Raw genomic sequence first — 22,831 nt, 5'->3', positions numbered from 1 at the left:
GTACTGTAATTATATTACTACATTAATCAGGGTTTAATGATAGATAATGATAGATAGCAATAGATGACAGTAGTGATTTTCTTTAGAGTGACAGTAGGGATTATTAGGTGGTTCTAAAGGAGCTTGTCCCATTTGCATCAGTATGTATGTCAATCTAAAAAACAAAACAAAGATAAAAACAGAATCAGCTGGAACTCAGGATTACTCTAGAGTGGCATCTGCTGGTCACACATCTCCACAGCTCACTGGTTAGGAAGGCAGCACTGTAGAGAACATCATGGTGGCACACATTAGCTTCAGTCTGACTGTGTGATCTGGCTTCTGTCCCCAGCTGGAAGAGACTGAGGATGAGGAGGACGGGTTACAGGAGGTTTCTTATCATCTGTGTTGGGATCATAGTTTCGTCCTTTATTGTCCTTTTAATCCAACAATCGAACAAGCGCCCCATTTCAGTCCCATTGATCAGCCATGTCTGAACTGTGTGTGAGACCTTCATCTCATGTCTGTATTTTATAGGGGAATTGATTACATTTGAGAGAAAACATCACTTCATACCCTCCACAAATCTGTAACCCCCAACCTCAATGTAGACTGAATTTCAAATCAATATTTAATATTTAATAGTCAGGGTTAAACTGTATAGTAGCTTTTATGTAATGTACACTACCCTACAAAAGTTTGGGGTCACTAATATTTTCATTTATTTATTTATATCCATTTATTTACCTTTATTCAGCAAAGATGCATTAAATTAATCAAAAGTGTCAGTAAAGAAATCAATATGTTACAAAGGAGTTCAAATAAATGCAATCACAATAAAGATATAGTTTACTGAAAAACTTTTTTGTGTACATTTTCAGAATTTATTTGCTATGTTTAGCCAATATTTAACCAATGCAATATATAACTAACACAAAATAAAAATGTATCACTAGATGAAAGAACTAAAATTTGACTCCATTTCATTTTGTTTCTGTTTATTCTGTACCCTTTTCATCGAAAGTGTCTTATAAAAAAAAATCATCTTTTCTTTTTAATATTCCCTCTTTTAATCATCAGCCTAGTGTTGCCCCCTGTATACCACAGTAACTGTTTTATTGTTCCTCTATATGCGTTTGACACACACAGACAGATTTTGATAGATGTTTTTTCCTCAATCCCGCCCATAGATCAGAGACATCTCGGAGGACAAGGTGTGTATCGAGTCCTTGAGTCAGAAAGTGATTCGTTTGCCCCTGAATTTAAATATAAATTCTACAGGCTCTTTAGCCGAATCCCTATAAACCATGGTATTTTTCACCCTCTCGGAAATGTTATACCATCACATTGGTGTTATGAAGTTGGTGTTTGTGCACCGGGTGAAATTATTTTTGTTGCAATAATGTGATAGTGGAGGGCCGCTGATCTAATCGGAGCTGTTTGTCGTTCTGCAGCTGGACACAGAGGCCAGTGACCTCCTGAACGATCTCCAGGTCAAGCTCAACAACGTCTTGGACGAGCTGAGCACCACCTTTGGAAACACGTCAGTGCTTATAGATCATATGCATATGGGTTAATCACAGAAAAATGTACAGATTATAAAACCAAACCAAAATTATATTTTGCATGAAGGAAATTAAACTGCCTTATTTAGGAACATTTAGATTTTTATTTAATTATGCACAATTCCTCTTTTCTCCAAAGTATCCAAACTTTGAAATTTGAAGTTTTAATTTTTTTTTACTGCATTTTAAAGCATACATTCAGCATAATTATTCATTTCTGATACTGTAAAACAAAATAATAATTGTGCTCTTTAATTTATACTTAATATATTAAATTAATATTAATTTGATATATTCAGAGTAAATAAAGGGAGCACAAAAATACGGGGAGGTATTTACAGTTTACAATATTTCGATATTTGTCATGTGTACAGAAAATACTTTACAACTTCATTATTATTATTTTTTGCATAATATTAATGATAATTAGGACCATCTGCTTAATGAAAATATTATTTGCATTTTCATTTTTATTTGCATTATTCCCAGTACATATTCTCAATACAGTAAAAAAAAAAAAAAATGTATTATGTATTGATGACCTTTAAATGAATGTAGTTTTTAGTAAAGGGGAAAAAATGACATTCATTTCCCACTTTTGCACAACCACTCTTAAGTCAGTCTAGCGTGTCTCTCCTTCACGCTGAACTCTGATTGTAGTTTCCAGAGCCGCATTGATGACTGCATGCGTCAGATGGCCAGCCTGCTGTACCAGATCAAGGGTCCCGTGAACGCCAACACACGCAATCAGGCGGAGGTCGACTCTGATAACATGCTGCGGCCACTGATGGACTTCCTGGATGCAAAGTGAGCAAATCTCTCCTCACCTGTACAGAAGCCATCGTTACTGTACCTGAAGCCTGTCCTGATCTGTGTGTGTGTGTGTGTGTGTGTGTGTGTGTGTTTGCGAGCAGTCTGATGCTGTTTGCCTCAGTGTGTGAGAAAACCGTGCTGAAGAGAGTGCTGAAGGAGCTGTGGAGGATTGTGATGAACAGTCTCGAGAAGACCATCATCCTTCCTCAGGGCAATGACACCTTTGTAAGACCTGTATGACTAGATCCTTAGTTTCTCATTAAAAAAAAAAAAAGTCTTCATTTTAAAAGACTCCCTGGTCTTTTTTTTTTTTCTTGGGACTGCAACACCTTTCAAGTCTTTGAACATATGGTGTAATTAATCATCTAATGTTTATGCGTTAACGTAAAATCTCTGTTTAACATGTAAAGGTTTCTTCGCCCCCTCAGATGCTGTAACGCTTTAATCTCTTCCCTGCAGGGACTGTTCTTTTCAGCGGCTAAAGAGCTGGGTCCGCTCTCCAAGTTCAAGGTACCGCTCAAGGCTTGTTTAATCCAGACTATGATCTCTTTTAAACCAGCTCAAAACTCGGCAAGAGAATACAGCGCCTCAATATAAATGCTTTGGACGTTTCTGTAACCTCAACCCATTCAAACATGTTTAATATTGTGTGCTTGGGTGTGCAAACAGAAAATCCCGTCAAACTTGTTCTGTAAATCTCTGACATTGCTGCACTGCACACCATTCCACTGTTAAAAGGAGTCAGACCATGAAACAATTGTTTATTGTAATGGGGAAAAAAAACGAACTGTTACTTTCACAACTTAAAACTTCCATCCGTTGTGATTTTATATCTCACAATTGCAACTTTATTTCTCATAGTTGTGACATCTTTCCTTTTAACTGTGACTTTTCTTCTTGAAATTGTGATTTTTAGATGCAATAACGTGAGTTTACATCACATGCAACCTTATTCCTTAATTCTTATTTAAAAAATCTCTTTAGAATAGCCAGTTTTTTTTTGCTTTTTACTCTGAAGTGGAAACAATTTTCCATGGGGTGCTGGTGTCAGGAATCCAAAAACATTATCACATCATCGCTTATATTTACAAGTCATTGACATCTGTTCATTGTTCAGATGCTCCAGTGTCCAGACCCCTTGATTTTGATTTGTGTTCGAGGTCATTTTGATGGGTTTTTAATGTTATTTTGGCTCTGCAGGATCACATGTCTGGTGACACTAAAAGCTTGACGCCCAAGCAGTGTGCAGTCATGGACGTGGCCCTCGAAACCATTAAGGTATGAATGATATTTCCTCTAAAAGCAGCAATAAATGTCCACATTGTTTGAAAAGCTGTGGTTTGTACAGAATTAGTATTTGATTGTTCGCTGTCCTCTGCAGCAATACTTCCACGCTGGAGGAAATGGTTTGAAGAAGGCCTTCCTCGAGAAGAGTCCTGAGCTGTCCTCGCTGAGACACGCGCTGTCCCTCTATACCCAGACCACCGACACGCTCATCAAGATGTTTGTCACCACTCAGCATGCTCAAGGTGAACACACACATCCACACTGTTTTATACATAGGGCAAAATTGATAACATCAACATTAAGGAAATCATTATTTACTCCTTACGTTGTTCCCTACGCTTTCTTTCTTACTGCTGAATGTATGTGTCTACTGTCCATGGTTCTTTGCTGTTGGTGTTACTGTTCGGTCTTGTTTTGTAATGTGTTGCTTTTGAACTTTATCTCTTTCAATGTTATTCTGCTTCTGTCTCTGCCTCAAGTGCATTATGGGAAGGGTATGAGGATAACACCTAGTGAGAAAATCCAGCCGAGACCCAGAAACCCTCTCACAAATAAATAACAGTCCCCTTCTCCAGATCCGTCCTTAAATGTGTTTTGGGTTTATTTGTGCTCGAGTGTGGTGAATCTCACAATCTCCATGCTATATTTGTATACGTGCTATATTAAAATCAAGAAATGGTATTTTAAGAAAGCCTGAGACACTATTTTTTCCCCCTGCATTGATGCATTTCCAGGAAGTTGGGACTCAACTTCTTTTAAATAGTCAGTAGTCTATGGCGGTGAGCCCTGATTTGCTACTTTGGTGTTTGTTTTTTTTGTTTTTTTGTGGGATAATTTTCATTCTAGAGTGCATTTGATTGGATGTAAATTTGGACATGCCCATAAGGGCAGAATGACTCCTCTATATGTCAGTTTTTTTTTGTTTTTTTTTTAAACTCCAGCACGTTTTCTTTGTGAAGGTTAAGGTTAGGTTATAGTATTTATAACTACTGTATCTAAAAAAAAAAGTAGTCTATGGAATGTCACCATTTAGATAAATGTGTGTGTGTGTGTGTGTGTGTGTGTGTAGGCTCAGGGGTTGATAAACCAGTAGGGGAAGTATCCATACAGATCGATATCTTCACTCACCCAGGCACAGGAGAGCATAAAGTCACAGTTAAAGGTAAGTCGAATTTCTTTAACTGTCCCACGGGTGTGTTTTCTGATGGCTGAATCACATTTCTTTGTTTCTAGTTGTGGCTGCTAATGATCTGAAGTGGCAGACGTCTGGGATGTTCCGACCGTTTGTGGAGGTCACCATGATCGGCCCTCATCTCAGCGACAAGAAGCGCAAGTTCACCACCAAATCAAAGAACAACAGCTGGGCGCCCAAATTCAACGAGACCTTCCATTTGTGAGTGCAAAGCCTAGTCGTTCACGACTAATCAGATTCATGAATAACAGTAGATTAAACAATGATGTGTGAAGGATCAAAACAGATGTCTCTCTCTTTAACAAATTTTTTTTTTTTATTATCCTATAAATGTTATGTTTTGTACACATCCAGTCTGGTTTTTATTCATTAGTGACATGCAATTATAAAAGAAGTGTTGAATTTTACTTTTAGCTTGCATTCTTTCTTACGTCAACGGGTTAAGTAAAAATATGAAGATGCAATATAGTGCATAAATATATGTATATGTAGGTAGATGGATGCTAAAAATATATTTATTGTCTGTACGAGTCAGAATTTGAATATGCATTATAACTGCATCTCTGCATTTAAGATTTTTAAAGAGCAACAGGAAAATGACTACTACTAGTGCTTATACCTCCTCTCTCTCTGTGTGTGTGTGTGTGTGTGTGTGTGTGTGTGTGTGTGTGTGTGTGTGTGTGTGTGCAGTATTCTTGGGAACGAGGATGGGCCGGAGTGTTATGAGCTTCAGGTGTGTGTGAAGGACTACTGCTTCGGCCGTGCAGACCATGTGATCGGTGTCGCCGTCATACAGTTGTGTGATGTGGCGCCGAGGGCCAGCTGCGCCTGCTGGTGTCCACTGGGCCCACGGATACACATCGATGACACGGGCCTCACCGTCATGCGCATCCTCTCCCAGCGCTCGGGGGACGAGGTGGCCAGAGAGTTTGTGAAACTGAAATCTGAGAGCCGATCGGCCGAGGAGGGGAGGTGAGGACGTTCCTTCACAGCAGAAGACAATCTGAGACTCTTAAGTGTTGGATGGACATCAGCACTGTCAGCTGTCCACATCCATGTTCTTGCTGCCCGATGACACCCACAGAGAAAGGCTTTCAGCAGCATAAGAGAGGCCATGTGACAGTTTTCTTAAGAGCACTGTTAGTTTAGAAGGAGATCAGTGGGAGTCTTCCACATAAACAGACTGAACACAATATTTGTTTCCATATATTGATCTAAAAAACCCACTCTCACATTCAGCTACTAATAAACTAGCAAATAATTCGTTGAAGTAGACGCCATGTTTGATTTGACGTGAATGAAACGAGACCGTGAAGGGTAGACATGCAGTACGGAGTTGTATTATGCCCAAATTTAGTCTAATAATGAGTTTATCGTTCATTGGATATTTTAATCTCTTTAATCTCATGGAAACATTCACTCAAAAATTAGATATAGAATTAAATAAATATTAAATATAATTTTAAAGTAAGAAATACAAATTTGAATTTATAATGAAGCCTGACTTGTACATTTAGAATTATTTTCTTGACTATTAAGTTAATTTCCCGCTGAAACTCTCATATTTACGATTATGAGATATTTACGTTTTACGATTAATATTGCAATGGTGATTTTTTTTTTATAACAGATAAAAAAAAGAAAAAAAGTCATGCAATAAATATGCATTTAATATGCAAATACAATGAGTATTATGATTTTTAAAAAAAACATTCGTAAATAATATAATCAAATAATTCTTATAAAATAAATAAGTAAATTGGGGGTGGGGGGTTGAGCTATGACCCTGAATTTTTGTTTAGGAATTGCCTCCATTTTTTATGTTTTAAATTTAAAATCGCTAAAAGTAATACTACTCATGTCTATCTCTTACAAACATGTTTGCAAGAAAAAAAAAATGGTGTCAATCCCTGACTTGAGGTTCTTTTACCTCCGACCAGTAGGTGGTGCTGTGAGTGTGCTGGGTCATTATTTTGGAAGCATCATTTGTAGAATTACACAGATTCATGCACTTTTTCTCAAACAGAAACACCCCTTTTGCCATGCGTTTATTGCCTTATTTTTTGATGCTGTGAATGTGAATTGTTTGTAGAGAGATTATCATATAGATTTCACACCATTTCCAAGTCAGCTCACACTCGACACGTCCGTCAGCCGAGAGTGTGCCTTTCTTTTTCTTTTGTACCTGGTGCACCTCAGCCCACTGATCTTCTGCCTCTTTTGGTCACCATTCGTTTCAAAAGCGAACATATTTCAGCCATCATCTTTGACCAGCAGGTGGCAGCAATAATCTCGTTCATGTTTACACCTGCTTCATCACCCACACCTGAAGACAATGCTGCACAGTATTGAAGCTAAAATGTTTAAATGCTTTAATGGGGTGTCATGTAATATTTTTCAATACTTTATGTAGAGAAAAGGGGCTAAAAATTCAGCTTCAGCTGAGGAGAGAAAATACAAAAGTTAACAAATATCAGATCAAGCTCAAATATGATAACTGATCAATTAACGATGAGTAGATGTTTTATTTTTATTATTATTATTTTCAGAGAGGCCTTATATTATTTGTTCCCATATTTTCTATTTAATTTTTTTTTCCTTTTAAGTAAAAATTATTCTTTTTTTCTGTGATGTCTTGTTGTTACTCCATTTTTGCGTTTTTTAATGGTTTGATTTATTTTCTTTAATTCTTCCTTTTGAAGAATTTTTATACTGTGTTGTGCTTGTTTCTCCAGAAACAACTGCAAAAACAACGAGGAAAAAGACAGTAACTCTATCATTCGTCCCATCAATTTGTTGCCTGTGCAAAAGCCTCACCTTGTCAATTCAAATTTCAATGTAAAAATATCGTCTTTTTCACAAAACGCTGCCAATATGTAAATGTATGTTGATATTGCCAATCATTATTGTGACTGTCGAACCTGTTATTTATTTATGCACATATCTCACTAACCCTGTCACTTTATAAACGGTTACTGTTAATCAGGCCAGCAGTGTTTGGACTTTATTTTAGGAGGGAATTGTCACTCTTTGTAATATACACATTCGTTGTTCCAACCTGTGCAAGTTCTCACTTTTTTTTGTACTTTGGGAACCGTACTGACAATGAACACTGGCATGTATGGACTTTACTTAGTTTTTCTGAGTTTACTCACATTTTTCGAAGTTATATTGGAATTGTACACAGTCACTGAAAAGGAAAAATGTTGTTAAAATGTTTGTGTGCGCACTCCAACAAATGAATTTATACATAAAGTCTCTTAAACTAATGTTTTAAGCTGGTTTGATGTTATTTTGTGGATGATTTTTATTTATTTTTATTTTATTTTAAACATTATTCACCGAAACATTTGTCGCTCTCAAATTTGATTTCAGTATTTGGGAGCACAATCAGAAGTATAGCAGTACAGGATATTTATTTCACACAGACCTACTATATGACTTGAGAAGACTTTACATATAGTGCAAAACCAGCTTTTGTAGTGCTTTTAGTCCTTATTTTAGCATTTACCTGCATTATATGTAAAAGAGCAGCATGAAAATCCTGCTTAACTATCTTCTTTTGTCATGCACAGACCATACAGGTAGATAGACACTTTTTATTTCTCGGTGAACTATTTCTTTCAGTGTCACACTACACAGGATAACGTTGTGGCTAGTGCTACGTGCTAAATCGCATGCGATCATATTTTGCACATGTTTTGCGCAGCTTGTCAGTGAACAACGGCTCTGTGTAGTAAATGCTGCTCAATGTTAAAGTGTGCAGATGATGGAGATTTACCGCTGATTACAGAACCGGCTTTACTGACAAGATGCACATTAAATATCGCATTACAATTTATCGTGCAGGCCTAATGGTTTGCACTCAAACTTTGACACACTGTGCAATGCTTCTTATGTGGGAAATTTTTGTTTTAATCTGACATGCAACATTGTTGACGTGACGTGTGACACAGTACACGCTAGTTTTGTAATGTTTTGATAGCTTGCACTAAGAGATCTGTGTAATATTTATGTGTAATATCAATTAGATTTGCATAGGAGAATTGTCTACTGAGCTATGAACAAGCAACCTCATGAGCAATACAATTATTTTCCTCTGGGTATACAGTATCTGTCCAAATTTGAGCGGCACTCTTAAAAATGAAGTCTTTGACCTTTAACATCCAGGGAACCGTTCCAATCCACAAAAATCTCTTTATATTGGAAAAACATTCTTTAGATTTTTTAAATGGTCTTCACATGGAGTAAAAACAAACAAACAAACAAAAAGATTTGAATAAAATATTTTTTGGATAACCCACAATGGTTTTTGTGACTAGCCCATGTCATTCCCTCATCCAACCGTTTTACCAGCTTCCCTCTCCCAGCCCACAGAGTCCAAAGATCACCCACTGTTTGCTTTCTGTCTGTCTCCGGACATGCTCTACTGTAAAAATCTCTCTGTTTCCTTCAAACTTACACCGTTGTCCAATCACTTACCCTGTCCTTAGGCCACAACTGCAGCCTCGGGCTCCACCCAGCCCTGGAAACCTCTTCCTGACGTCAGGTTACATCCGTAACTTTCACCTGTACTCCAAGGAAGGGGCCTCGTTTGCAGTTGCATTATGGGACCTGTAGTGACGTTCTGCGTGTCCTTTTCCACGCATGTTTATTGGGTGGTGGTTTAGTCTGAAACACTGCTGATTCTCGAGGGATCCTGGATGGCAGACGTGTGACTCCGGTATAACTTTCAGCACTCTTTTTATTTAATATAAGCCCAAAAGGGGAATGTTAGTCTTCTGAAGTTTTCCGCTCCAGTTTTCCAAGCCTTTTCACTCTCAAAGTAAGTTACATATTAACTAGAGGCACTTGCAACTGTGATAAATTATTTGGTTTAAAAAAAAAAAATACTAAACATTATAAGTTGAGTATGTGACAAATAGCACATAACATACCTGTATCAGTATAAACCGAGAGAGGGGTGTATTTGAGGATTTGATAAAAGTGATAAGGCGACGGTCAGAGTTTTAAGGAGCGTGTTTAATGGTGTTGTGATCTTTTTTTTTAACTCTTGAATATAGATAGTGAAGGATTGAGTGTTTTCCTCCTGTTAAGGGGAAACTGGTCACTAGACCGCCATTTACTGCCAACATTAGTTCTGGTCATTGAACTGTCCTTGTGAATGTGGCACACGAGTCACACCGATAGATTATTACAGCTAGAGATGTTAGAGCTATTAAACAAAGATGAACAGGAACATAATGTAAAAAAAACTGCTCTGATAAAACCTGTTTGTTGGTTAAACACAAGTTACTTTGCAATGAAATTAATTTATGAAGGAATTTTTTGAAATAGTCTTTTTTTATATATATTTGCATGCAAGGAAATATTATTTTATTATTATTATTAATGTATAAATCAGCATTCCCAGAGGTCTTTGCGTAACGCATCAGATTTATTTTCTTGTATTAACATAAGTTTTGTTATTAGATATGTGTTTTATGCTATTCTGTTATTTCATGTATCTAGCATTATTTTATTATTTTGTAACAGTATTTCAAATGTAACACTGTGTTCTTCATAGAATTTTTCATGATTTCTAGTAAAGCCTTTTTGAGCTTACAGTAGAATCATTGTATCAGTATGGTGGTTATTATATTTCAAAATATTAGGGAAATTATTTTATCTTAATTCTCTTGATTTATTATCATATCATAAATTATAGTCACCGCAATACCTTTCATCACTTTCAGCAATGCATTAAACATCATTACTTCATGTTCTGGCAACCACAGCTTCAAGATATACAACAAAACATGATGATAATACTAATAATAAATTGATCATATCATGCAAATGGACAGTCTTCTGAGAAAGGATGTTATGTTAAAGTTATGTTGCGTGGAAATAAATGATTTCAGGTTCAGTGTTTCATATTTGATACGTTATGGTGGTTCTTTTAATGGGCGTTGGCGATGTGTTGACTTTTGAGCAATCCTGGTTGTTTTATGGATGGGTAATGATAATATTAGATTAGATAAAGAGTGATCTCTTTAGGTCTAATGTTCAGTGTTACGAGCGGACATATACAAGACTTTTCACTAATTTATAATTGGGAAAGAACTCCTTTTAGATACAATACAAATATTTTAGATACAGTATTTCTTATGTCTTTTTTTTTTTTTTTTTTTTGGAGACAAAAATACAATTATCTGGCCTCTAACTGCAATTGAAACAATTATTTATCCTCATTTAAGATGAAGCTGAATGTCTCAGTGTTATGTGAACAAACGCTAACGGCTCTGAAAATGGCTGTCAGGTGAATATCTGTGAGATCAGGAAGCACAGTTTCATGTGTATGGAGAAGGCCTACAGTATATGTGTAAATACATGCTCCTGTCATCAATAACCTGGCTGATAAGACCAGAGCTGTAAAATACACTGAACTTTCTGCCAGTTTATCATTAACCACAGCTATACTAACAGAAAAATATCATAATGCATAATAATCAGACTCTATCCAACATGCAGTTTGTCTCATTAATGTATTATCTAACTGATCTCTCTCTCTCTCTCTCTATAGCCTTTCTCTTTCTCTCTCTCTCTCTCTCTCTCTCTATATATATATATATATGTGTGTGTGTGTGTGTTTCTTACAATGTGTTTTTCACGGATGGTTTCTCTTTATCAGTGTGATGATGTGATCAGAGAAACATGGGCTCCCTGCTGTCTGCGTGTAGAATTAACACCAAGAAAAAGAAAGTAGAAGGTAACATACTGTGACTAAGAACACTCAACACAGTTTGACGCCTGCTTAAATAATGTTCCAGTTTGTTTTTCAACTTTGAGTTTATTTCAATTATCTAGTCTGTATTTTTCCCCCCAGTGGTGTTCATTTATGTGATGCTTTTATATTTGATTTCCTCAGAGGAGAGGCATTTGCGAGCTAATGACAGGGAATTCAACCTGTCATTTAAGTATGCTGTGAGTAGGAAAATACTGATATATTTTTAAGTCAATTTTTATTTTGGAGATATTGTGAGTTTTCTTTTTCATTTTTCCTTCCCTCAATGTTGTCCTTACAGAACAATGCCATCAAGACCTCCAAGTACAACGTCTTCACCTTCCTCCCTCTCAATCTGTTCGAGCAGTTTCAAAGACTGGCCAATGCTTACTTTGTCTTTCTTCTCCTCTTACAGGTATCTTCAATCGATATCACATTCTTACAGCAATGTTGCTTTGAAATGACAAATCATATGCAAAATTCTCTAGCGTAATAAAAGTTGTAACAGGCTCCACCGTGTTCGTGTTTCGCAGCTGATTCCTCAGATCTCGTCTCTGAGCTGGTTCACCACTGTAGTCCCACTGCTGCTGGTGCTGTCTATAACTCTAGCCAAAGATCTCTCCGATGACATCGTGAGTCCACTTCCTGTCTATGTCCAGTACAGACAATAACATGTTTGACTGTTCATTCTGTTCATGGTCTGTCTGTTGCCTTGTGTTCCCATGTTCATCTTACAACACAGACCAGACACAAGAATGACAAACATGTGAACAACAGAAAAGTAGAAGTGCTCATTGATGGAGAGTAAGTGTCCGACTCTGTATGGTGCTACTTTACATTTAACATTTTTGTTTTGCATTTTTTACCAAATGCATTTTCCAAAATGGTTTTTTGCTAAATAAAAGGTCATGATCTCAAACAGGTTGAAGAGTGAAAGATGGATGAATGTTCAAGTGGGGGACATTGTGAAGCTGGAAAACAATGAGTTTGTCACAGTGAGTCCGTTGTATTGATATTATTACATTCTACTCCACTGTGCAACCCTAAAAAAAACACCTAAATCTAAAAAAAAATTCAAAGTTTAAAGAAAAATTAGAAATGTTTCTTTGAAAGATTTACAGTTAAATGAAAGTTTTGCTCACCAGACTTACCAAAAGTCTGTTCTGTAAAAGTTTATGTTTGGTGGAAGGGAAACTACTAAATAAATGAATATCAAGACCTGGATTCTTACTGTTATTTAACAGGAAGTCATTATGTCTTAGAAACGAACTTCTCTCTGTTTCGTTCCTTTGCTCTAGGCTGATCTCTTGTTACTCTCCAGCAGTGAACCTCTCAACCTCATCTATATTGAGACGGCTGAGCTGGACGGGTTAGTAACTGAGCACATGGATGTAAACGTCAACCTGTTCATCTGTTATTATTGTGTACCAGAGCCATCGTCTGCCTCTCTTTTCCTCGTCTGTCACAGGGAGACCAACCTGAAGGTGAAGCAGGCTCTGACACTCACAGGAGACCTGGGCAATGACATCCAGAAACTAGCAGCATTCAGTGGTGAGCGACTGATGCACATAATGGACCTGCAAAGAATCTGCACTGTATCAGGTTGCCAGGGCATTCCTAAGTGGTTTCTAAGGTGTTCAGAGTAATTGCTAGGGTATTACTAAGAGTGAATTGTACAAAACAAAAGCATCCATGCTGTGTAGAACCCTTATTAAACACACTGTATCAATATTGTGTATCTCAGGTGAGGTGCGCTGTGAGCCTCCAAACAACCGTCTGGATAAGTTCACAGGAACTCTGACGGTGGGAGGAGAGACGTTTTCGCTGGATAACGAGAGGATTCTGCTCAGAGGATGTACCCTCAGAAACACAGAGTGGTGCTTCGGCCTGGTGGTGTTCGGAGGTGCAAAACCATAAACTAAAAATGGGTGTATGAAGTCTACGTATAATTAAATGTTATATATTTAAATTCTCCAAATCCGGTTAGGTCCTGACACGAAGCTCATGCAGAACTCGGGCAAATCCATCTTCAAGAGAACCAGCATCGATCATCTCATGAACTTCCTGGTGATGTTTGTAAGTAGATGTGTGTCATCACAGCATGTCCTTAAAAACGTTTGAGCGACAAAATGGTTGATTTCTCATCCCACGCATTTGTTAGATTTTTGGTTTTCTGGCCTTCATGTGCACCATCCTGTCCATTGGTAATGGCATTTGGGAATACATAGAGGGGAATTCCTTCATTACCTTCCTCCCCAGGGCTGATGGGGCGAATGCATCTCTCTCAGCATTTCTCACCTTCTGGTCCTACGTCATCATCCTCAACACCGTGGTTCCCATCTCTCTCTATGTCAGGTCAGAACTTATACACCTGGAGTTAGTTCACCCCACAATGAAAATCCTGGCATTATTTACTCACCATCATATCATTCCAAACCTGAATGACTTTTGGAGAAGAATGTTGGTGACAGCTTAGGTTCCAAAACGGTTTGGTTACCAACATTCTCAAAATATGCTTATATTAATTCAGCATTCTAATATAATGATTTGTAATAAAAGAAAATGGTATAAAATTTACTTTTTTTTGCTCTCTCAATAGTGTTGAGATCCTTCGTCTGGGGAACAGCTATTTTATTGACTGGGACCGTAAAATGTACCACGTCAAGAGTGACACACCAGCCCAGGCCAGGACGACCACGCTCAATGAAGAGCTGGGTCAGATAAAATATATCTTCTCTGATAAGACGGGAACTTTAACCCAGAACATCATGACCTTTAACAGGTGCTCCATCAACGGAAAATCATACGGTAAGAGCTCAAAGAGTGGTCTCACATTCAACCATTTCAACAAAAAAGTGTCGAATTGAGCTGTTTTGATGTTCCTCAGGGGAGGTTGTGGATTTTGCCGGGCAGAGGGTTGAAGTCACTGAGGTTAGTCAAAAACTGTATTACACAGATGCATATTTTCTCTAGAATTGGTTCTGTATGTTGAACTTTAACAGTAGTAATGTTGGCTTTTTTTCCTTCAATATTCAGTATTTCTCACAAATATTCACTGAAGTAGAAAAAAAGTGTGATTCTAGTCTCCCTTATGAATTAAAAACATTTTTTTATGTTCTTCCTCATTTCTAGAAGACAGAGAAGGTCGATTTCTCCTGGAACTCTCTTGCCGACCCAAAGTTCTTTTTCCATGACCACAAGCTGGTGGATGCGGTGAAGTCCGGCTCTCCAGAGGTCCAGAACTTCTTCCGTCTGCTGGCGCTCTGCCACACTGTCATGCCTGAGGAAAAAACTGAAGGTGAGTGCATGCTCTACAACACAGTTATTCACAGTGGATCCTCAACATCTGTATACTCTATACAGTTTACATTGATTCAACCAAATCGGTCTGCAGCACAGACACCGGAATGAATTATTCAGAATATATTACACCACTGATCAAAAGTTTATTTATTTATGCTGCCTTAGTGAAAATTCAGTAATTCTTTATTCGTTATGTTTTTGTTTCTCCACAGGAGAGCTATTTTACCAGGCTCAGTCTCCAGACGAGGGGGCTCTGGTCACTGCGGCAAGGAATTTCGGCTTTGTGTTTCGTTCTCGTACCCCAGAGACCATCAGTCTGGTGGAGATGGGAGCTCCCACCACCTATGAGCTACTGGCGGTGCTGGACTTCAACAACGTCCGCAAGAGGATGTCTGTTATTGGTGAGAGCATGCATGTGTTACCCTTCAGACACATTCAGGAATATAACAACACAAAGTTAAGTAGATGTGTGTTTCTTCAGTTCGTAATCCAGAGGGCAAGCTGACTCTGTACTGTAAGGGAGCTGACACAATTATTTTCGAGAGGCTGCATCCACTGTCTTCCAAACTCATGGAGGTCACCACAGAACACCTTAATGTGAGTTACATTTGTGTTCCCATAACACTGTGTGAGTGTGCGTGTTACTCATGTCTGACTAACACGAACCCAGGAATATGCTGGAGAGGGTCTGAGGACTCTGGCTTTGGCTTATAAAGACTTGGATGAAGACAAGTTTGAGGAATGGAAAGAGCGCCACCATGAGGCCAGCACCTCGATGGAGGACCGTGAGGCAAAACTGGATGCAATTTATGAAGAGATCGAGAAAGATTTGCTGGTAAAGTCGCCATCACACAGAATGCTGAAGCTCCCACAAGAGTGTTTGCTTCTCTAGATGTTCCTCTTTCAATGTACAACCCTAATTCTAGAAAAGTTGGGCCTTTTTGTAAAACGCAGTAAAATCAAGAATCTGGAATTTGTTAATTCTCTTTAACTTCTATTAAACTGACAAAAGTACAAAGTGAAAAAATGTCCCAACTTTTCCGGAATTGTTGTACTACAGTCCTGTTCCCCATGTACATACTATGTACTAATTATAGTAATTACAATAACTATGTAATAACTATGTACTAACCCTAAACCTACCCCTAAACCTAACCCTACCCCTTACCTTGTATTACCAGAACTTTCTTAGATAAATACACTGTAAGTACACTATAAGTACATGTAAGTGCACGTACTGTAAAATAAAGTTCAACCGGGATTTCTCTTATTTCTAAGTATCTATTCTTATGCAAAGTTTGTTTATGTGTGCATTCAGCTCCTTGGTGCTTCAGCAGTTGAGGATAAACTTCAGGACGGCGTGCCTCAGACCATTGAGCAGCTCGCCAAAGCTGACATCAAAATCTGGGTGTTGACTGGAGATAAACAGGGTAAGTTCACTCACTTACTTGCCACAAATTGAGCTTTTAATGGCTGCTAAGCCTTCTCAAAAGAGGCCAACCTGTTGGTTTATGCTGGTTTGGTGCAGGTCTAATTGATGTTTTCACTACTGTTCATGAATACCATTGCGATGTCCCACAGAGACGGCCGAGAACATTGGTTATTCTTGTAATATGCTGCGAGAGGAAATGAAAGAGATCTTCATAGTGGCCAGCAACACAGCCGAGGAAGTGCGAGAGGAGCTTGTGTGAGTTTCATCTGTCTCTCCTAAATCATTTCAAATGGATCACAATTAATGCATCCATACTCTATGTTCAGGAATGCCAGGAAAAAGATGTCACCAGAATCAGGGGATGAGCCACCCATTGAGAAGAGCAGATTCCTGGGTAAAAAATCTCAGGTGGTGGAAGACGAGAAGGTCAATGGAGAGTACGGACTGGTAATTAATGGCCACAGTCTGGTAAGAGAAATCCAACAATCTGCAATAATACACATTTAATTCATATAAAATGGTTTAAATCCTTGTATCTACCAATACTCTGTGCTCAGGCATTTGCTCTGCAGAAGGACATGCAGTTGGAGCTGTTGAGGACCGCATGTATGTGCCAAACGGTCATCTGTTGCAGGGTCACCCCTCTCCAGAAAGCTCAAGTGGTGGAACTTGTCAAGAAGCACAAGAAAGCTGTGACTTTAGCTATTGGAGATGGAGCCAATGACGTCAGCATGATCAAAAGTGAGTGTTTCTCAGAAGGACAGAGAGCATTATTATATGCATTCTTAAGAAATCAAGAGTTGGTGTTAATCTAGGAACTTTAGAATAAAAAGTTGTCTGTTTAAAAATATATCTTTCTACTCCTCATGACCTCTATAGCTGCACACATCGGCGTTGGCATTAGTGGGCAGGAGGGCATGCAGGCGGTTCTCTCCAGTGACTTCTCCTTCGCTCAGTTCCGTTACCTCCAGCGCCTCCTGTTGGTCCACGGCCGCTGGTCCTATCTGCGCATGTGTACGTTTCTGCGCTACTTTTTTTACAAGAACTTCACCTTCACCTTTGTCCACTTCTGGTACGGCTTCTTCTGCGGCTTCTCTGCACAGGTGAGATGGAAAAAAAAAATAATTCAATCACATCACATGAACATGGTTTATAGTTTAGTGGTGGACCAGGTGCGTTAATCAGATGACATTTGGTCATTTTGAAAATAAAAATGAATGTACACTCAACCTACCATTATACCACCCCCTCCCTTCTTTTTTATTTAATAACAGAGTTTAATTTATTTCAATTTTCCAAAATTGTGTACTATATTTGATATCATGAAATTATTATATACAGTACAGTCTAAGTGAAATGCACATATTTTTTCTTAAGATGGTCATATGATGCAAATAAAAATTTTCCTTTCTCTTTGGATTGTTACAAGCTCTTGGTGCATAAAGAAGATCTGTAAAGTAGCAAAGACTAAAGTCGCAAACCCAAAGAGATATTCTTTATCACAGTTAAGACTCTGCCATGCCCTCCTAAAACAGGTAGTTCTAACATGCCCCCACATGTCTACGTCACTATGTGGGAAGATTTGCACAACACTGCCGAAATATTCACACAAAGAAAGAAGCCGCAACTTGTATTCCCCACTGGATGCAAAAAGTGCCTGGTTTATAATTGGATTTGTTGTTTTTGTCTTGTTTCTACACCATTTTTTTCTGCGTGCAATATTTATGTATTTTTTATATATTGTATGTTTTTTCAAGAATTAATCCCAATTTAAATGAATTGTTTTTCAATTAAAATTGTATGATTAGCAAAACAAATTGAGGTAAAATGTGGACTATAAAATTTTCGTGAACTTTCAGAATTTTTTTGCATGCATCTTACAAATTACATTACACCATTTTTGTGTTTTCTGCTCTCTCCATAGACTGTGTATGATGAGTGGTTCATTACGCTCTACAACCTGATATATACTGCTTTACCCGTTATTGGCCTCAGTCTCTTTGATCAAGTATGTCATATATCACTACACCACACCCCTGGATTAGCATGCAACATTCAGCATCATTCAGCTAAGTTTATTCATGAACATGTGTGCATGTGCAGGATGTAAACGACCGCTGGAGTTTCCAGTATCCCCAGCTGTACGCTCCGGGTCAGCTGAACCAGTATTTCAGTAAGATGGCCTTCGCGAGGATCCTGCTGCACAGCTGCTACAGCTCACTCATCCTCTTCTTCGTCCCTTGGGCAGCCATGTGTGACACCGTCAGAGATGACGGCAAAGACATCGCAGATTATCAATCCTTTGCCCTGCTAGCGCAGACCTGCCTGCTCATTGCCGTCAGTGTGCAGGTAAACTCTCATTCAATAGCATACACGCACACACAAAAACATGCACAAACAGAATCCACAAAAGTCATTGAGAATTACCACATTTACATCAAATACTTGTAAAAAAAAAATGTAATCTTTAAAACTTTACATTTTAGCAATGCATTGGTTCAGTCAAATCATATTGAACACATACTGAAAAGTGACCCTAAAATTATTGAACATTGGCTTAAGAGTTCATTTTTGAGATCTCTGTACTGTATACTGTAACGTTCAAACGCTCGGTGTCTATACGATTTTTTAAAATGTTTTTCAAAGAAATCTCTGTTGTTCACCAGGGTTGCATGTATTTTTTGAAAAATACAAAGCAAAAAAATTAAAAATAAAAGTGTGAAATGTTATTACAACTTAAATGAGCTGTTTTCTATTTGAATATACTTTAAAATGTACTTTATTCCTGTGATGCAAAGCTGAATTTTCAACATCATTACTCCAGTTCTCAGTGTCACATGATCCTTCAGAAATCATTTTTCTTATTTTTATCAATGTTATCAATGTTATCAATGTTGAAATCAGTTGTGCTAGTTTATATTTTTGTGGAACCCAACCGTGATACATTTTTACATGTTATCAGAATGTTAACAGCATTTATTTTAGATACATATCTTTTGTAACATTATAACCATCACTTTTCATCAGTTTAATCTGTCCTTGCTAAATAACAGAATAAAAAAAATATTAATGGCCCCAACATTTTAAATGGTCTCATGCATACAATACAAATGTTTCTGTGTATTTAAGCTGGGTCTGGACACATACTATTGGACGGCAGTGAATCAGTTCTTCCTGTGGGGCAGTCTGTCGATGTATTTTGCCGTCACCTTCACCATGTACAGCAACGGCATGTACTTGATCTTCACGTCCTCTTTTCCTTTCATCGGTGAGTGTCCGTCGATCCCAACCACATCTACTCATCCTGCTGTTTGTGTTTTAAACAGCTCCAACTGACTCAATCTTTCTCAGGCACTGCAAGAAACTCCCTGAACCAGCCGAACATGTGGCTGACCATGTTCCTGACCACCATACTGTGCGTACTACCTGTTGTGGCTAAACGGTTCCTCTTCATCCAACTCAAGCCCACTATCAACGACAAGGTGGGTTCAAGTTCGGTGGTCACCTCAATTGATTCAAAATGCAATATATCAGTGTTGTAGTATTTGAGACAGAATACGATGCCATTTTCGTGGATCCTGGTCATTTCCTGGACTCCTCTTGATTCATGCTTGACTCTGACACGACACTCTGGTCTTGACTTAGACTTAAATGAGCTGGTCTCCACTAAAACGCTGCAATATATGAACCCAAGAGTGATGAGATTTCATCGTTTTTTTTTTCAGAAGAATATTGTATGATGGAGTTTGACTGGCATTGACAGGCATCTTGTACTAGATGTTTATTATTTATAGTAGTTCTTCTCCAAAACTGCATATAAACTCTCTCGCCAGGATGACGATGTGAGATCTTCCTCCTTTAATGAGTAGAACGCGTGTGTTGAATGAGTCAGAGCTGTGGGATGCAGCGGCAACAGTGAAGCGCAATGTCAAAGTTATTTCTGGAATCCACAATCAGTGGTGTCACAATCTCATGAGCAGGAGTCGTTCATACTCAAAATGACTACAGGGTTTAGCCTTATGTATTCTTTCCTGTCAATATACTGCATATTTGCATATTCTGCTCTACAGGTGCGCCATAAGGTCAGACAGGCCAAAGCTGTGCCTCCGACACCTCCTCGCAAATTCCCTCGACGACGAATCAGTACACGACGATCTGGTTATGCCTTCTCTCATGCTCGCGGCTATGGAGACCTTGTCACCTCTGGACGCTTCCTGCGGATTCCAGTTAAGACCAGATCGGTTCTCTTCCCCCACACTGACACGCCGGTGGCTGACAGCACACCTCAGACATACCGAACCATTTTAGAGGAGGCTCAGAGTCCCTAAAGTTCCTTATTCTGTTTTATATGTACAGTATATTCACTTGGGATTACTTACCGTCAAGATTGGTTTCACCTTTTGGCAATGGTAATATTTAAATAATAAAGGACAGATATTCTTACAGGGGCTTAAAATATTTCACATAGGAGTAAGTGAGGTAGTGAAGTGAAGCTATGAAGCTGGTTTTAGCTGTGATTAGTGGCTGAGTATAAAACTTGAGTGGTTTCTTAATGTTGTATTAACAACACCTACGTATGTACACAGAAACACTTAACAATAAATCACCCATATGGCTCTCATGTATTAAGACCAGGGGACATAAAAAATATGTTTTTTATTTTTATTTAGGACATTCATTTTACCATTAATCCATTCACATAAAAAGAGGCCTAGGGATTATTCAAGAAGAGCTTCAAACAAGCAGTTTTCATGGGCTTTTAATTGTGTGACCATTTCATGTGTTTTGTATGTTCCTTTTTTGATTCTTTTTTTATCAGTGAATGTTTGAAATGGCAACCAAAATGCTTTGATATGTCATCCTTCTTTATCATGTTTTGTACAAAGATGCAAATGTGCATTGATTAGTGATGAATACAATAAACTTAAAAACAAAAATCTTTATGCATTTTTTGTTTTTGTATTTGTCTAATTTATATATGTACTGTAACATCAATCAGATTAAATCTATTTTATTAGTATTTGTGGTGACACATGTTCAGCACTCAGCTCAGTGCATTTGTGGAACAAACTATTTTAATCAAATAATTCAAATTCATCAATTTATGAATCCACTTTATATTAAGTGTCTTTAACTACTATGCAATAACATTTCCAGTAAATTAATCATTTGATATAATGTATTTAATCTGTACATTGCACTTTTTTTTAACAGTACAATGTACTTATATTATATTTAAACTGCATGTAATAACATCTTAATTTCTGTAGTTTTATATATAATTATACTATAAAATAACTATTATAATAATATAACTATAATTCTAGCCCAATCCTTAAACTTAACCATATCACAAAACCTGTCCCTAACCTTACACATATCATTTTATATTATATTACATATCATATTACAAAATGACTACAAGGTTGATGGAGTGATCCAGTTTTTCATTGTTTTCTGCCTGAGTGTAATGGATGTACTGGAGGTTTGAGTGACAGGCCACTTGTTTTTTTTTTTTTTTTTTTTTTTTATTGAATGGGATAAAAGATATTTACATATAAACGCTGAACAGTTCCTTCATGTAATATTTTGGGTGAGCCATCTATTTGGCATATGACAGCTGGCAACAGACACGCTTTGCTTGTTTTGAGTCTCATATTACTTTACATATAGAATACCTACAAACTATATTTAAACTATCATTCAAAATAATAATAATAATAATAATTAATTCAAACTTTAACATACAGATCACAAAACACAAAATAAAAAACAGATAATTTAATAATAATGCAGGGAAATAATTGAGAACTCGCCCTGAGATGCGGGTCAGGTGTCACCAGCACTTTACTAAATTTGGGTGGAAGCTGCTCCATATTTTCAAACCCGCAGCGTAATGGCAGTATTGGTTGAGGTGACGTGGATGGGTGACCTGCATGGGTTCCCCGCATTTAGCGAGTACCGTTTGACCTGGTAAAGATAATGTTACAGTCATTTTAATGTTGTGATGGTGCAGCATCTTGTGGGTAGTAGGAGAAATGCACCCAGATACCTTCAAAAAAATATATAGGCTATAGCTATAAAAATGCAACAGGTTCATTATTATCTGTACATAAAATAATTTATATGACCCAAGAGTACAAAATCTAGCATATTCACTGACAACCAACGAGATATTAAACAGACTCAAAATGTTCCATCAAGTTAATCATTAATAATTTTCAACATGCTCCACGGGGATGTTTACCTAAAGTAGCTACACTCATAATTTTCCTCAATCCCAAAATGAATTAATTCTGACTAGTTCTGTAGAGACTGTAGAAAGCATTTTTTAGATGTAGGCTACCTTATACTTTGTAATAGATGTTTTTACCATGTTTTATAATTTCAAATTACATCTAGTTTCTACCACCGATCTGACTCTTTATATGACCTACCTGTAAATAAATATTCCTGGAGGAGAAACTCCAGTAGGATTCAACATATTTTGTAAA

General features: G+C 37.6%; 2 protein-coding genes across 4 annotated transcripts in view; both read left to right on the top strand.

Annotated features, from left to right (window-relative positions):
• The window catches only part of LOC128021361 (protein unc-13 homolog B), a 60,886-nt gene extending 52,781 nt beyond the window's left edge, over window positions 1–8,105 (top strand). The window contains exons 31-40 of one of the 2 annotated variants that reach the window (XM_052608482.1): window positions 1,170–1,193; window positions 1,434–1,522; window positions 2,205–2,351; window positions 2,459–2,582; window positions 2,817–2,867; window positions 3,558–3,635; window positions 3,739–3,886; window positions 4,714–4,806; window positions 4,878–5,037; window positions 5,527–8,105. In XM_052608482.1, the coding sequence (XP_052464442.1) occupies window positions 1,170–1,193; window positions 1,434–1,522; window positions 2,205–2,351; window positions 2,459–2,582; window positions 2,817–2,867; window positions 3,558–3,635; window positions 3,739–3,886; window positions 4,714–4,806; window positions 4,878–5,037; window positions 5,527–5,812 (1,200 nt within the window). In that variant the 3' untranslated portion in view covers window positions 5,813–8,105. The remainder of the gene's footprint in view (window positions 1–1,169; window positions 1,194–1,433; window positions 1,523–2,204; window positions 2,352–2,458; window positions 2,583–2,816; window positions 2,868–3,557; window positions 3,636–3,738; window positions 3,887–4,713; window positions 4,807–4,877; window positions 5,038–5,526) is intronic. The other variant, XM_052608483.1, reaches the window with a different exon arrangement.
• Window positions 8,106–9,380: 1,275 nt separating this feature from the next.
• On the top strand, window positions 9,381–21,274 carry LOC128021357 (phospholipid-transporting ATPase ID). 2 transcript variants are annotated; one of them, XM_052608475.1, is made up of 28 exons: window positions 9,381–9,559; window positions 11,510–11,587; window positions 11,747–11,802; window positions 11,904–12,017; window positions 12,136–12,234; window positions 12,345–12,406; window positions 12,525–12,597; window positions 12,901–12,971; window positions 13,071–13,153; window positions 13,347–13,505; window positions 13,590–13,678; window positions 13,764–13,957; window positions 14,202–14,410; window positions 14,490–14,533; window positions 14,735–14,900; window positions 15,118–15,306; window positions 15,387–15,502; window positions 15,576–15,740; window positions 16,224–16,335; window positions 16,487–16,592; window positions 16,664–16,805; window positions 16,895–17,078; window positions 17,217–17,440; window positions 18,262–18,345; window positions 18,441–18,686; window positions 19,467–19,605; window positions 19,689–19,819; window positions 20,408–21,274. In XM_052608475.1, the coding sequence occupies exons 2-28, from the start codon at window positions 11,533–11,535 to the stop codon at window positions 20,663–20,665; spliced, it is 3,570 nt and encodes a 1,189-aa protein (XP_052464435.1). In that variant the 5' UTR covers window positions 9,381–9,559; window positions 11,510–11,532; the 3' UTR covers window positions 20,666–21,274. The 2 variants fall into 2 exon arrangements, with proteins under 2 accessions (XP_052464435.1, XP_052464436.1); XM_052608476.1 differs by having other exon boundaries at window positions 9,383–9,661.
• The last annotated feature ends 1,557 nt before the right edge of the window (window positions 21,275–22,831 follow it).

Source organism: Carassius gibelio, chromosome A10, assembly GCF_023724105.1.
Source record: "Carassius gibelio isolate Cgi1373 ecotype wild population from Czech Republic chromosome A10, carGib1.2-hapl.c, whole genome shotgun sequence".
NCBI classification, from domain to species: Eukaryota; Metazoa; Chordata; class Actinopteri; order Cypriniformes; family Cyprinidae; genus Carassius; species Carassius gibelio.
The sequence above is the reverse complement of the archived record's forward strand: the minus strand, read 5'-3'. Positions and strand labels throughout refer to the sequence as shown.

Bases quoted from the DNA above. Each gene is read 5' to 3' on its own strand.
- LOC128021357 (XM_052608475.1), top strand. From the start codon at position 11,533: ATGGGCTCCCTGCTGTCTGCGTGTAGAATTAACACCAAGAAAAAGAAA. The intron at 15,741-16,223 runs GTAAAGTCGCCA...GTGTGCATTCAG, and splicing joins AGATCGAGAAAGATTTGCTG to CTCCTTGGTGCTTCAGCAGT. The intron at 16,593-16,663 runs GTGAGTTTCATC...CTCTATGTTCAG, and splicing joins GAAGTGCGAGAGGAGCTTGT to GAATGCCAGGAAAAAGATGT.